The sequence below is a fragment of the Saccopteryx bilineata genome, chromosome 3 (assembly GCF_036850765.1).
Source record: "Saccopteryx bilineata isolate mSacBil1 chromosome 3, mSacBil1_pri_phased_curated, whole genome shotgun sequence".
Classification (NCBI taxonomy): Eukaryota; Metazoa; Chordata; class Mammalia; order Chiroptera; family Emballonuridae; genus Saccopteryx; species Saccopteryx bilineata.
In genome coordinates, this window is record NC_089492.1 from 242,556,281 (window position 1) to 242,571,581 (window position 15,301).

At 41.6% G+C, this 15,301-nt stretch overlaps 1 protein-coding gene across 9 annotated transcripts in view; it reads right to left on the bottom strand.

Annotated features, from left to right (window-relative positions):
• Window positions 1-15,301, bottom strand: part of FGGY (FGGY carbohydrate kinase domain containing) — a 456,511-nt gene that overhangs the window by 113,994 nt on the left and 327,216 nt on the right. For all 9 annotated transcript variants that reach the window (XM_066269069.1, XM_066269063.1, XM_066269065.1 and 6 more), the window contains one exon: window positions 2,662-2,809. In XM_066269069.1, coding sequence (XP_066125166.1) covers window positions 2,662-2,809 — 148 coding nt within the window. The remainder of the gene's footprint in view (window positions 1-2,661; window positions 2,810-15,301) is intronic.

Consider the following 15,301-nt stretch of genomic DNA (forward strand, 5'->3'; position numbering starts at 1 on the left):
CAAGGAGCCCAAATTATAGCCATTCACATGGCACTAACGTTCCTCCCCCAAGAACACTGCATAAACTGTGACTGCCCTGGGCCCAAACCCTCTTCCCCATTGCCTCCTACCGGACTACTGAGACCAAGCTGGGCAATCATCTTCTACCTAATTAGGGAGCCCTGGACCCTGAGTGGCACCTGGAGCTTGACCCAGTATCTCTATTGTCTGTTTACATACTACCATCCCCTAAGAAAGTAATATTCCCAATGGCTGGAATTATGGCCAGTTACTCTTATATTCCCCCACCACCTATAACAGGGCCTGTGTTTGTTATAATAATTTATTGATGAACAAAAGTGCTCACTATCACAACAAAAATGGGAACCTCTTCTCTTAATTTACCTGGACATTAATATTGGCATTAAATACTTATCATATAAATATTAAGAATAGCAACTAATCCATTGAGTATTAGCATAACATTCATATGTATTATTTTTCTAAAGACAACAATGATCTCTTTATTATTTCTATGTTGACTATAAATGATCAATAAGTCCACAGTAAATACTTAGCATGTGCCTAGGAAAAGGTTTCAGAAGCCAAAAGAAGAAATCATACATGGTTTTCGCTCTACTGGGATTATCTTGATGATTCTAGTTGCTCTGTATACATTTTATCAAGCACTCCACTTTGCCCCCTGGAAACATACACCATGAATGGAGGACTTGTTGCATATAACTGTACCTACATCAGTGATTGGCACATAGTGGGGACCAAATAAACAGTGTGCTAGAGGAAGAGGTTTGGAGGTAAATTTTTAGCCCAGAATTTCCTTCTTTCTCTCTTATCTAGATCACCTTCCTATGTTGTGATGTAAACTCACGGAGTGACAGCTTTTCAAATGTAAGCCTAACACAAGGGCAGTTATGAAAGGACAGCATTGCTAAAAAATATCAGGTGATAAATAAAGTATATTTATAAAACAGGACATTTTTAATAACTAAATATATCAGGATTTTGGATATTATCAGGCATATTTTCCTATGCAAGAAATCTCCTTTGGTAAGTACGGACTTAGGCAAATGAGGCAGACATTGTTCAGAAAACCCCACTGACTCCTTTGGAATTACAGGCTGCATTTGGGCTCCCTTTATGAGAATATCCTCATGATGCTGATGTCAAGCTTGATTTTAAGAAACAGACACAAGGCACTAGAAGCCACGGCATCTGTCATGCTGGGTGTTGAAACTGGGGAGACAAAGGTTTGCAGGGGAAGGGCCCCAAGGGGAGGATTCCAGATCCATGATCATTTTACAGTAAAACCCTGCTTTGTTTGGCCTCTTAACTTCTTTAGCATTTTAAATGTCTGATGTATTTGGTTTCAGATATTTGTCTTTAATTAAGACATACATTTTTGTACCCACATAGAATGTGTTCTTCCTCGAGCCTCTGTTTACACCCAGAGAGACAGTTATCTGAAAGCCCGGATCTCTAGCTGCAGCCCGTGTCCACATGGCCCTCTGCAGACAGTCCCCTCCGGCTTCCACAGGCCAAATAAAGAGGCCAAGCTCATTATTTTTTGTTGTGGGAACACTTCATGGACTCCAGACAGACATAACTCTTGTCACCTTGACTCCCTTTTATTAGCAGAAATTGATTATGTCAACAAGGTAATGAAAATAAAGATCAGGTCTTCTTGCTGGTATCATAAAACTATTTAAAACAATCTCAATGAAATCAGTTACAAACCTCGGAATTCTGAATCTTAAAGTTCTTCAAGTCAGCAGGGCACATGGTGCATGCGCCGTGCACCGCTCCCCGCCTTCACTCTGAACTCGTCTTCATCTACCTGCCACTCCACTTCTCAGCTTTCTAACATCTTCCTCGTCTGGATCCACGGCTTATTTTATTATTTTTGGCCTCTCCTTGCCTCTGGGAACTGAAGCTTAACTCTCCTTCTCTGGCCTTCACATGCTTCATCCATCCTCAGACATCTTTACTCCTCTCAGCCACCTAACTCACCTAGCCACCAACATCTTATATCTTGGCTTAGGCGGTTATGAGCTCTTCCCCCAAGTTCATCCTGGCCCTCCAGGAGAGCCCAGAATCTCTAAATCGAAAGGGACCCTAAAGTCACTAAGAGCCAAATGTATCCACCAACTTGTTACTAATTGCATTTTACTTTTGCCACAGTTCCATCTGAAATCCTAATAATATGCACATGGACTCTGAACAGTCCTGACCTGCAAAGCCTGGGCAGGTGTGTGGCTGTGGCAAGTGAGACCATGGGTGGTAGTATTGATATTTCCCACCTCCCCAGTGGCCTGGGGTGGGGATAGAAACACAGCTCTTCAAACTGATGTAAACACAAACATTACACAGGCCGGGGCTCATGACTTCCAGCCACTCCATGGGACAAAGAGGCAGCAGTAGCTAAATGTAAGAAATTCTGCTTTTGACGCTCCACAGATTGCTCAGAAACAATGAGAACCTTCAGTAGACCATGCTGGGAGCACCCAGAACTTTCCGAACAGCAACGCATCTGCAAGGAGCCAGTGGCCTGCTGGTCTGTTTTGTTTAAGTTCCCTCTTTTCCTTTCTCTTCACTTTGCTTCTTTTAAACTGTGTAGCCCTTTGGCCCGCCTTCACCTTTGTGCAAGGACTGGCTGTCACTTACCATGCCCTTTAGTGTCAGATCTGCTAAGGGAGACCGGTTGCCATGGAAATCTGGCCAAACATGTAAATCAACAGTGAGGAAACCCACAGGCTGAGCCTTCTTAATCAGATCCAGGTGACTGTTCAAATATGCATATACACTCTGGCATCTGGAAGAGAAGTAGATTTTATTTTTAAAAGGGGGGTAGGGTCGGGGAGCAAATTGTTCTGCAGAAAGAAACCATTTGTACTTCCACATCAGAGCCAGAAAGCAAGCAGAGTCCCAAAAGCTTCAGCAAAGAAACTACCCCAAACCCATAACAGCCCGCACACTGTACTTTGAAACCACTGTACTATCACCAGAAAAGATGGTATGTGTTAACGAAAAGTGCTAAGGTTTGGAATCAGAGGTACCGGATCCAGGAATGGCTTTTCCCCTCGTAGGTGTGTAATCACAAGAAACTTATTCAAACTTTCTCTGCATCTGTAAAACCAGATACATACTCCCTGTCCAACTTACCTCATAGGGTTATTGTAGAGATCAAAAGAGATTATGCATGTGAACATACAGTATTTTGTAAACTGCATAATACTGTACATGTGCAAAGGATTTTTTAAAATCAGTGTTCCTAATTGTAATAATAATGATGAAATGACGAATGGACACAGATACACGTTCCCAGACTCAGGATAGGAATTTGCTGAGGGAGGTGATAGGACAGAGTAAATGCAGTTAGGATCAGGGATTAGGAGACTTGGTTTCTCTCCTAACCCACCAAATGGCATCATGCTAGTTCTTTCTCTTTTTTTGAGCCTCAGTTTCTTCACGCAGAGAACAAGGGACTCGGACTACCTCTCTTAGGCATTAAGGGGATGGAGAGAATGGACTTGGGAGGCAGTCCTGGGTTCTCCCTGTCCCAGCTGAGTGACCTAGCCAGTGACCTACCCCCCCCAACTTTAGTCTTCCCATATTTTACAACGACATAACTTTAATTTCACTGCATGTCACAAAGATTAAAGTTGCTAACGTCCTCTCTTTAGAGGTACCTCCTTCTCAAAGTCTTGAACCAACAATGCTGGAAGAAAGTGGGTTTATCAGAGGTTGGCATCCATGTCACTTCCCACTGGTATCCTTGGAATGAGAACTTTTACGGTGAAAAACATGGCTTGAATAATAGTAGAGAAAAAAGTATAGGAACTCACTGTCCAAGGGAGGTTGGTATCCAATATCCTGGATGAGATTTATTATTTACACTTTTAAAATGTTTTAGGAGGACAGTTCAGAGATTTTGAGTTCCAGTTTGGTGACACTGTGAGTATTCCCAAGGCCCCATGAAGTTTCTAAAAGTTGTCTAAATCAGAAATGAGCAGAGCAGTGGCTTCTAAGTGGAACTTCAATATAGAAAAGGTAGAAAAGCAAAAGTGGTCTCTGGAAGGGCACAAGTGAGTATAGTGTGTGCGTGTGTATGCTGAGTGGAGGCAACAGTGGCCCGACCTACCAGGTGATCTTTTTGCCTCTTGCTGTGACACCTCATTCCCACCTATAAAAATCTGCCTTAGGCCACATTAGGAGGAGGACGATGTGGTCACCAACCACCCTGTCATCAGCTGCAGTCCCGGAGTGCGCACCAGGCATTCTGCCACGGCCCAGTGAGGAGAGCTCCATTAATAACCCTGTGCAGGGGGAGGTGCAGAGAGGTGAAGACACCTGGCCAAGTCCAAACTCGAACCCTTCTTCGTGTGGTTCTGAATCCCTGTGTTTTTTGTATTCCAGGTCAGAAATGATTTGTCAAAGTCCCACATTCAAACTCTGTTTTAGCACGATTCCAGGACAGTGTTAGGAAAGAAATAATCCTTCAAGGCAGCGGTTCCCAACCTGTGGGTCGCGACTCCGGCGGGGGTCGAAATATGTATTTCCAATGGCTTTAGGCGACCCTGTGTTTAGGTCGTTCGACCCCCGCCGGTGTCGCAACCCACAGGTTGAGAACTGCTGCTTCAAGGCCTCCATGGATGAGAACAGGGCCTGGACCATCTATCCGATAGAAGAGAATCACATCCTGGTTTTCTACTTCTCTGCTCCTGGTCCAACAGAAACCACGCTAACAACAAGGGCCATGTGAACATCCCTTCCGGCCAGAAGTCAAGAGTTTGCACTAATTGTAGCAACATTCTTCTTCAGAACAGCATCACTACTGCACTTAAAGAGATTTTTTTTTTTTTTTTAAAGAAGGACATCTCTATAAATGTTTTCATTTGCCTCTCAAGGAATCTCAGAGCAGGGCATTTGGTTTCAGACATCTGGGTCAATAAGAACCTATAGGCCTAATTACTATTGATTCGTCATTGTCTCATTTACTGGAGGTCTTTGCAAACAGTGAGATTCATTTAGCCTCTACATATACGGTCACTCATGAACTAATGAGATCCCTGGGGGCCGGGGCATATGCTTACCCCTTTGACTCCTAACCTCCTCACAGCTGTATGTTTATTCTTTGAATGCAGCCCTTCTCCCGCATATTTTTCCAATTATACCTTACCACGTGTGCTATCTGAGTATATCATTCAAAATGAAATGCACTTGGAAAACATTAAAATAACGAATGCACATCATTATTCACATAATTTTAACCTTGCATGATGCCTTTTTTTTTTTTTTTTGTGGGAGGGGGTCTGGCTTTGATTCATTTTGTATGTTTTATCAATTCCTTCTCAAATGGCGGTCTGCCCTCTTTCAGCTCAGGAATCACAGATGAACTGTTCCAAGCAGATTATTCTCCCTTCCTCTTGTGAAATCCAGGCTCATATATCCCGTCTCAGAGAAAGAAATTCTTGCTGTCCTAGTACCATCGCAATGAAGAAAATACAGTTTGAACAATCGCAAAGTGACTTCACCGTGTACCAGCTGGGTGATCAGGTACAAGAAACTTTTCCAAGCCTAGTTCACTTTTTTTGCAATAAGAGCTAATACTTTTATATTAGAGGCTCCTATGATATTAACTATAGATTTCTGAGCACTATAAAATGGTAGATGATCGATAAACAGTTCCTTCTCCTTTCCCATCACAGAAAATTGATTTCCAGCTTTGAAAAAAAAATAATCCGAGAGTCAGGGAAAAGTCTTTTATTTTTAAATTTTTTTCCAGACATTATTGCTTACGATGGTAAATATATAGAAAGCACCTCTGGAATCTCTCCTCTCCTCTTTCTCTCCATAAATCATTTAATTCTGTGGATTCACAGGTTGCTCAGAAGTATGGTGACCATACTTTCAAATCAAAAGTCAGAATAGATGGTCCAACAAAAGGTACTGTGCCTTTTCCAAGCGTAAGAAAAAGTCTTGGGAAAGAAGCTTCTATACTGTTTCTCTCCAGGTCTTCACTCCCTGACCCACCACAATATGTATTCTGTCTCCTCTATTCTACTGAAACCGGTCCCTCCGTGAGGAACAATACCCTCTTTGTTGCTGACTCCGATGGACCATTTTCTCCCTTTATTTTACTTGAATTCTCTTCCACATTTGGAACCACTTGACCATGTCTTACTCATTTGTTCTCTTTCCCTTGTTTCCTATATTCTTTTGGCTTTCCTGCCTCCTCTCCAGCTGGCTCTATTCCTTTGCTTGTCCCTTAAATATATGCAGTCTTCCAGAGATCTATCCGTGTCCCCCTTCACACTCTCTATATACCCTTGTGTGATCTCTTCCTTCTCCCATGGCTCCAGTTACCATCCAGGGCTGAGGACTCCCAAATATATGCCCTTAGTTCCTGCTCATTTATCTCTCAAGAGTTCCAAGTCAAACATCCAACTGCCTATCAAATGCTTCCTCGTGGGTGTCCAAAGGGACTTCAACAAAAAACATACAGTATGACACACATCGTCTTTTCTGGAATACTCGCTTTTCCCTCTGTGTCTCTTAAGCTAATCAAAACCAATCTCACGTACGCCATTGCTCAAGCAACCATTTGGGTGCAGAGCCAAGTGGGTATCCTTTTTGACTCCTCTGTCTCCCTTAGCTCCCCAATTTAATTTCTCACTAGGACCTGCCAATATATTATCTTAAATATTTTCTACCCACCATACCTTTCTCCAGCTCAACTATTTCTACTTTATTCAAGCCATCTTCAAAGGCCTGGGTTGGAGCTTTGGCCCCCTAACTTAGAGCCCCTCTTGAAATCTCGCCCCCTCTAACTAGGTTTTCTGCACGCCTTCCTGGGTGCTTTGTCTAAAATGCAACTCTGATTATGATGTCCACCTTTATTGACACTTTTCAGTGGCTCCTCCCCATCGTCCTCAAGATAAAGCAAAAACTCCCACTCCTGGCATGAGATGTTCGTCATCACCTAGCTTTCCCTACATTGCACTCTGTTACATACATGCTCTCAACTCCTCGTCCCACCTCACCCCTGCACACACCATGCTGTACCTGCACTAACCTACTTTTAATGTTCATAATACACCTCTGGATGTCTGCCTGTTCTGCCCCTGTTTGCCCAGAATTCTCTTCCTTGCCTTCTTTAACTGCCTTCGTCAATCATCATTCCAGGCTCATCTTTGATACCATCTTCTGCCAGCCATGCTTGGACCCCTGCTCCTTTCGCTGCACATGCACATAGGGCAAACTATACTGAACCCACCTCCCTCAGCTCCCTGCCTCAGTCTCCAATCCCAGCCTTAATCAGGAAAGGAGGAGTACTGCGAAAATGTCACCTGCCCTTATCACCTAGGTTGGGGGTTTGAGAGGAAAATCTGTCTCTCTGGCTTCGTAATGAAGCGATTATCTTGGTAACACTGATCACATTATTTCCTTGCTTAGAATTCTGCGATGGCTAAGCACTTCCCATTGGACAAAATCAGCTTCTTACCCTGGTTTATAAGGCCCTCGGTGATGCAGACCCGGCCTTCATCTCCAGCCTCACCTTACCCACTATGGCCTCATATCAATTCCTCAGCCTTCTCTTCAAGGCCTTCAGGCACGTCGGTCCCTTAGCCTAGAGTGTTCTTCCCTCCTGCTCTTCACACGGTGGGCTCCCTTTTATCCCTCCGATCTGAACTGTCCCTTCATCATCATGACCACCTTACCTAAACGTGGTTTCCCTCATATTCTATCATCTCATTCTGTTCGTTTTTGTTTTTCCCCCCATATCTTGTGTGGTCACTGTAGACTTATTTACTTATTCATTTACTTGTGAAGGGCCTATGGCCTCCTCTGGACTTTAAGCTACATGAAGGCAGAGCATCACCAGTATATTCAGGATTTAGCAGAGAACTTGGCACATAATATCACTCAAGAGTGCACATCAAATGGATGGATGGTAATGCCTCCACTGTATTATGACTGCCTCTTTATTTATCTGCACGCATCTCTGATCTGAGCTCCTTCTGGAAAAGAGTCTCATCTAATTCATCCTACCAGATGCTCAACACATAGTTATTGAAATGTGGTATGAATAAATACAGATCCAAAACAGAATATTATAACTGAAATTTCTCGGTTGTTGATATCTTTATATCTTATTGTAGCACTGGGCTTCCAAAGGGTGGATCTCTGGAGTCATATGGACACAATGTTCCAGGCATGTTGGTATACCTCTCAGAAGGGGGCAGAGAAGAGGAACCGACGTGGTGACACCCCCTCCTCCATGTGCCAGGCACTGTACTATGCTATAGTCAACCCACTGAGCGGCAGAAGATGGAGAACTGATTTACTAAATCAGCATCGCCCTCAGTTTTCTTGAGAGGAGCCCAATGCCCTAAGTACTTTCTTATCCTCACATGCAAAACAGATGCCAAAGGATGGCATTATCATAAGTAGCTTATTTTTGTAGAAGAAACTTTTCTCATCCAAGCTCCACCAGGAATTTACTGATTATCCTGGCACAACCTAAGAGATGAAAGATGTTAATACTGTCACCCTGGTTCTATGAATGCCCTCGCTCAGGGATCCCGAGTAAATACACGCTGACAGACTGATGGCCCCAGTTGTCTGACTGAGGGACCAGGATTGAAGAAGCCATAAAGGCCAAGAGAGCAACCTGAGAACACAAGTGCAGAATGGACAGTGAGAACGAGCTTCAGAAGTGGCATCTGAGAGATCCCCACAACACTCATTCCCTTGGCGAGAATTAAATGGGACAACGTACACAAAATGATCACGAAGCACCATGCCAGGAACAATGCAAATTATTAACAAATGTTCTTGTCTTTTCCTTGCTCCACGGGGTTTACACAGCCTTTAGCAGGAATGTTTAAATGGATCTGAGATTTGGCATACAGTGGACCAGTACATTTTAAGAAATTGATTCCTATAGGAATTATGGGAATCACAGAAACAAAAGAAGTCTGAGGAATGAATCAGATCAAGGAGAACTGGTTATCTTCAAAGCAGTAACTGAAAATCCAGAGAAAGTGGGAGAAAAGAAACATTAATAGAATGTGAATTAGGGGAACTTCATGCTGACAATTGTAAGGGACCTGAAATCAACAGAATAACAATGAGAAATGACTACTGAGTGCAGTGACCTCAGCCAAAGTAACTCAGAACAGGCTGGCCTTCTCTGTTTACATTCCTCCTCTCCAGTGGGCTATGAGTTCACCGAGGTCAGGGGCCTATATTTCACTGTCTCTCCCTCCCCACCAATGGTTTGGCTTACTTTCCACGGACAGCCAAATTAATCCTTTTAAACGGTACATCTGACCATGTCTTTCCCTTGCTTGAAAGCTAGAAACTAGAATAAAATCCAGTGTCCTTACAATTATCTACAGTGGCCCCTATGGTTTGGCCTTGGCTTTCTTTCTATTCTTGCCTGTCTCCTGCTGTCTCCCAATTTTGCTCCAGCCACAGTGGCTTCACAATGTCCTCGGAGCTGAAAGTCCTGCTGTTCCTTCAGGTTGGAGGGATCCTCCCCATATAATCACTGTTTGGTCCCACTCTTTATTCAGACTCCTGTTCAAGTATCATCTTATCAAAGATGGCTTTACCACCTGAAATAGTTCCTGTTCAATACCCCAACTCTTCTCATTCTATGTCTTCTTACAATCTGTTTCTTTAAATGTTTATTAATTGCTGGTGTGCAGATGTGTGTGTGTGTGCACACATTTTTTCTCTATGCACACATACACACACACACACACACACATGTGTGTCTAATTTCTGTGAAAGTAAGACAGGTTAGCAAGCCAGTGCCATTGGAATAGGGAAACTGAGATAGATAGGTAAGGGCTACCCGTTTACAGTCATCTAATAAATTGCAAAATCCTATCTTCCCTAACCAATGACACATAAGAGTAAATGTTTTACACTTCTCACCCTACTCAGAGAGACAGCAGAAATCCACTTAGTGCTGTTAGTACCAACCACACCCAAGGACAGATGAAGTTAAAGGAATAAATCTCATTTTGGCATATCAGCATAAAGTTAGTGAATATTCATTCTATTGAGATTCTCCCTTAAGACCTCCCTTAAACTCCCAGCCTTTAAAGGCTTAAAGACCAAGGACCCATTTCTCTAATGACTAGTGATGTTGAACATTTTTTCATATGCCTATTGGCCATCTGTATGTCCTCTTTGGAGAAGTGACTATTCATTTCTTTTGCCCGTTTTTTTTATTGGATTGTTTGTCTTTCTGGTGTTGATTTTATAAGTTCTTTATAAATTTTGGTTATTAACCCCTTATCAGACGTATTGTCGAATATGTTCTCCCATTGTGTGGTTCGTCTTTTTATTCTGTTCATACAGTCTTTAGCTGTGCAAAAGCTTTTCAGTTTGATATAGTCCCATTTGTTTATCCTGTATTTTATTTCACTTGCCCGTGGAGACAAACCAGCAAATATATTTCTGACTAATCATTAGAGAAATGCAAATTAAAACCACAATGAGATACCACCTCACACCAGTCAGAATGGTGCTTATTAACAAAACAACCCATAATAAGTGCTGGCGAGGATGTGAAGAAAAGGGAACCCTCCTGTACTGCTGGTGGGAATGCAGACTGGTGTAGCCACTGTGGAAAACAGTATGGAGATTCCTCAGAAAATTAAAACTGGAACTGCCTTTTGACCCAGCCATCCCACTTTTAGGAATATATCCCAAGAACACCATATCACTGATTCAAAAGGAGAAATGCACCCCCATGTTTATGGCAGCAATGTTCACAATAGTGAAGATCTGGAAACAGCCCAAGTGTCCGTCAGTGGACGAGTGGATTAAAAAGCAGTGGTACATATATACTATGGAATACTATGGGGCCATTAAAAAGAAAGAAGGCTTACCTTTTGCAACAACATGGATGGACCTGGAAACTATTATGTTAAGTGAAATAAGCCAGGCAGAGAAAGAAAAATATCATATGACCTCACTCATTTGAGGAATCCAAGGAATGATGTGAACTGAGGATGGAATTGAGACAGAGGAGGGATCCAGAGGAAAAGAGGACAGAGGGAAAAGGGATGATAGGATGGGATAAACCTGAAGAGAAGGGGGGAGGGCGCTGTGGAGAAGGAGGCAAGGGAGATATTGAAGGGAATACGGGGGAGGGGGATGCATTTGGGGTGACACTAGAATCTATGTAAACACAATAAATTAAAATCAATAAAAAAAAAAAAGAAGTACTAATACCTGTTACATGGGAGAATTTTGAAAACATTGTGCTAAACAAAATAAACCAGTCTTTAAAAAAAAAACAAAACACCAAGGACCCAGGGTGTGCCTGTGTGGAGCAGGCCTGTGCCTTTCCCCTCCCTGTCTCCTTCCCCAAGGGGCGTTGCCTTTCTCTCTCCTCAGCTCCAAGGGCCCTTCTTCCACTGTAACGTGTTCTCATACAGCCCAGCTGGCTCACTTCTACTCCCTCTGAAACTTTCAGAAGAAACTTTCTCTTTTTTTTTTTTAGATTTTGTATTTATTCATTTTAGAGAGAGGAGACAGAGAGAGAAGGGAGGGAGGAGTAGAAAGCATCAACTCCCACATGTGCCTTGACCAGGGAAGCCCAGGGTTTTGAACCGGTAACCTCAGTATTCCAGGTCGATGCTTTTACCTACTGCGCCACCACAGGTCAGGCAGAAGAAACTTTCTCTTATAATTTGAGTTCCTGCCCCTGAATTCTTCCTTCGCCAAACTCAACAACGAAGATCCAACTTCCCTGGTAACAACTAGTGCTGTTTCAAAGCCAACATCACCAGTAACAAAAGCAGGGACTTTTTCGTGCTGTGTTCACTTTTGTATGATCAAATGCTCTTATGATTCTCATCAAACAGTCAGAGGAATGGACTTTAACCTTGGCTCTGCTGCCCAGCTGGAATCCAGTACTTATGGATTATGCCAACATCTTCCCACCAAATCCTGCCATCACTAGAACCTCATTCTGAGACGCTGGTGGTCAAGGTTCTTAAGAATTAAAATAATAATTTGTTTGGAGGAAAAGACCTGAAGTTATGATTAATGCAAGGCCACCTCCAGCTAAGCAGTGAACTATCCGGCTATCTGGCCCCACATGCAGAGACACTTTGGTTGCCAGTTGCATGCACGGGCACATCTAGCTAGTGTTTACTTAATTTATAAGCTCACAAGACATTTCTCTTCAGGGATGTCTTGTCTAAAAGGATTATGGCAAGTCAAGAGCATAAAATACTAAATCTGTTTATCAACACTTGTTTCTACTGTTTCAAATAGGATTTGCTGATGCTAAGCTCTAAGACGGGTGGTTCGCATTGCTGTTCTCAGACAGCCTGAGGTCACACCCAAAGAGACACATGGTTCCTGACTCCCTGGGAGCTGCTGTCCTTTCCAAATAGCCTGCTACTCTTTAATAATAATAGCTATGACTATTTCTTTCTAAGACCTGAAGGCCAATGGGTCCTATAATCTTGGAATAGATCTGATAGGATAGAGATGAATTTTCCTTTGCAAGGCAATAGAAGGAAAGGAAATGGAAAAAGAACCAACATTTATTGAATATGTACTTAATAGATGAGTTGGAGATAAAATTTGAGCAAGAAATAAAGCCAAGAGTGTAAATAGAATCACCTAGAGGAAGAGGGCAAAGAGAGAAGAGGGCCAGGAATCCAGCTGTGATGAACTTTGATGTTATGGTAAAAAAAAAAAAAAAATCAAGAACTTGAAAAGGAGATTAACCCTTTGATAAGTGAGTTCTTTTCATGCTTGCTGACCCCTGGGAGTGAGTTATTTTTCAAAAAATGAAATTAGTCCCAGTTACGGTTTTATTAACTTAAAATCATGTTTGTTTAATAACCAATTTATGGAACCAAGAAGAACATACATTTGCTTTCTTTTTAATGTTGCCTTACACATTGTTAAAATAAATCAATCATACTCTGGATGATCAGAAGGCACGAGGATGTACATGAACATTCTTACTACTCAAAGGGTTAAGAAGGAGTAAGAGACACAGGAGATAAACTGGGAGAGGGTGACACTCCAGCAAGAAAGCCATGAAAAGAGTGGGACAAAGCAGCAAGAACTGATTACTGGTACCACACACTGCTGAGCGCTCAGGAGACTGGCCCACACCCTGAGGACTTAGCAGAGGTCCCTGAGGACCTTAACAATAAGTGTTTCAGGGGCCAGGGGTGACAAAATTCAAACTGGAGGGGCCAGGGCGGAGTACAAAGTAAGGAAATAGTGGCCCAAGAGTATAGGCAATGCTTTGGTGCAACTCAGCTCCAAAGAGGAGAAATATAAGGAGGCAGCTGGAAGAGAGTAGGAAGTCAATTAGCATGTGGAAAGAGTTGGGATTTAAATCCAGTTCTGATTCCAGTTTCTGAATTCTATAAATGGCTGTTAGGCTGCTAGTCCTCTAAATTTGCATGCTAATCCATAAATCCTTCTTTCCTATTCATTAAAACTACTCACATGAGGTTCATCTACAGAAGAAAGTTCAGGAAATTTTGAGTATTTCCTTGCAAAGTCTAACTATCCCTTAGGTTTGTGTTGAGCTTTAAGTTCCTCAGAGACTGACATTTCTATGATCTACTTTCACCCATATAACACCTGTACAGTGAGTTAACCAGGACAGTATTATTGCGATTTTATGGGTGAAGAAACTGAGCACCAAGACATTTATGGCAGAAATGACACAAGAATCCTAGACGTCTAATTTCCAGTCCAGTGTTCTTGCTCTTCCATCACCCTTTCCACAAGAAGGTAGGCAGGTAATGGATGACTGACACCTGTTGCTTAACCCTAGAACAACCATGGCCAAACTTCCTCCTCTCTTATAATCATTAATGATAGTAGCAGAAGTAGTAGTAGTAGTTGTCATCATTGTCATAGTATAGTTCACAGAGCCTTGCCAAATATATGGTCTACCGGAAAGTTCTGTCTGTTTTTGGAATAAAACAATATATATATCATCACAAGATAATTCTAATACCTGATTTCCATCAGTACCATAGGGTTCATTCTAATCTTCCCCTTACCTTATTTGTTTTGTGAGACCTGTCTCTCATTATCCACAATATATTTATCTATTTGTTCAATATAGTTTATACATAAAGGATTTTCAGAATAGCTAAGCCATACCATTATGAAAAACAAATTTGGTATTTGCAGTATAATATTTATGTACAGTTATTTTATCTGTAGCCATACAGACTACTATCAAAATATTCTTTCCCAAAGTTAGTTAGGTTAGTTTTTTTTCTTTCCCCAACTCCCTTTAATGTGATTATGGTATTTATTATAATACAATAGGCTCATTCTTTTACTGTTTGTTATTTCATTTTACCCATGCCCACTACACACATACATCCTGGTACAGTGGTGGGACTCAAATAATTTAACAACCAGTTCTCTGCCCTAATGATCACTTTAAGTATTAAACAAGATATACCAAAAAGTAGTTTATTATTTCATGCATTTAATGCTCAAATAAGAGCAAAGAAGAGGTACACAAAACTAGATGGTTATAAGAAAGAGTTTTAAAATACCAATGAACAATATCAAATGAACTAACAAAAAACAATAAAACTGTTATTTAAGATATTTCCATATTGCTTCTTGATTGGCATCCTCACTTGCAATTTTTTTCACTATGGACGGAATGAACATTACTACGGGAACTTAGAATACGCTGTTGCGCAGATGAATGTTAAAAAAGAGTAAGGCATGTAAATTTGCGATTTCCGCATTGGGCAGCTGCCCAGGAGCCCACCTTAGAGAGAACCCTGATTACAAGTGCCATTTTAACAACTGGTTCACCGAACTCAACAAAAAATTGGGTATCAGTTCTGCAAACCAGCTGAATGCCACCACTGTCCTTTTATGTATGTATGTATGTATGTATGTATGTATCTATCTATCTATCTATCTATCTATCAATCATCTATCATCTATCTATCTATCTATCTATCTACCTATCTTCTATCTATGTTCTGGGGCACTACAGTTCCAATAGTTACAGTTATATAAAAAGTTATACCCAGTAAAGTGTCATTTCCTCCTACTATTCTTATTCTGTTCCTGTCCCCCATTCTTTGCATTCCATTTCTACCCACTCAGTATAGGTAACACTCTTTCCGAGGCATAATATATATTTTTTTGTTTAAATCTGATTTAAACTTCCTGTATTTCTTTTGCACAAATGAGTAAATGAATACACATACATTTCTTATATAGCCTTCTTTTTACATGAAAGGGAGCATGTTGTCAA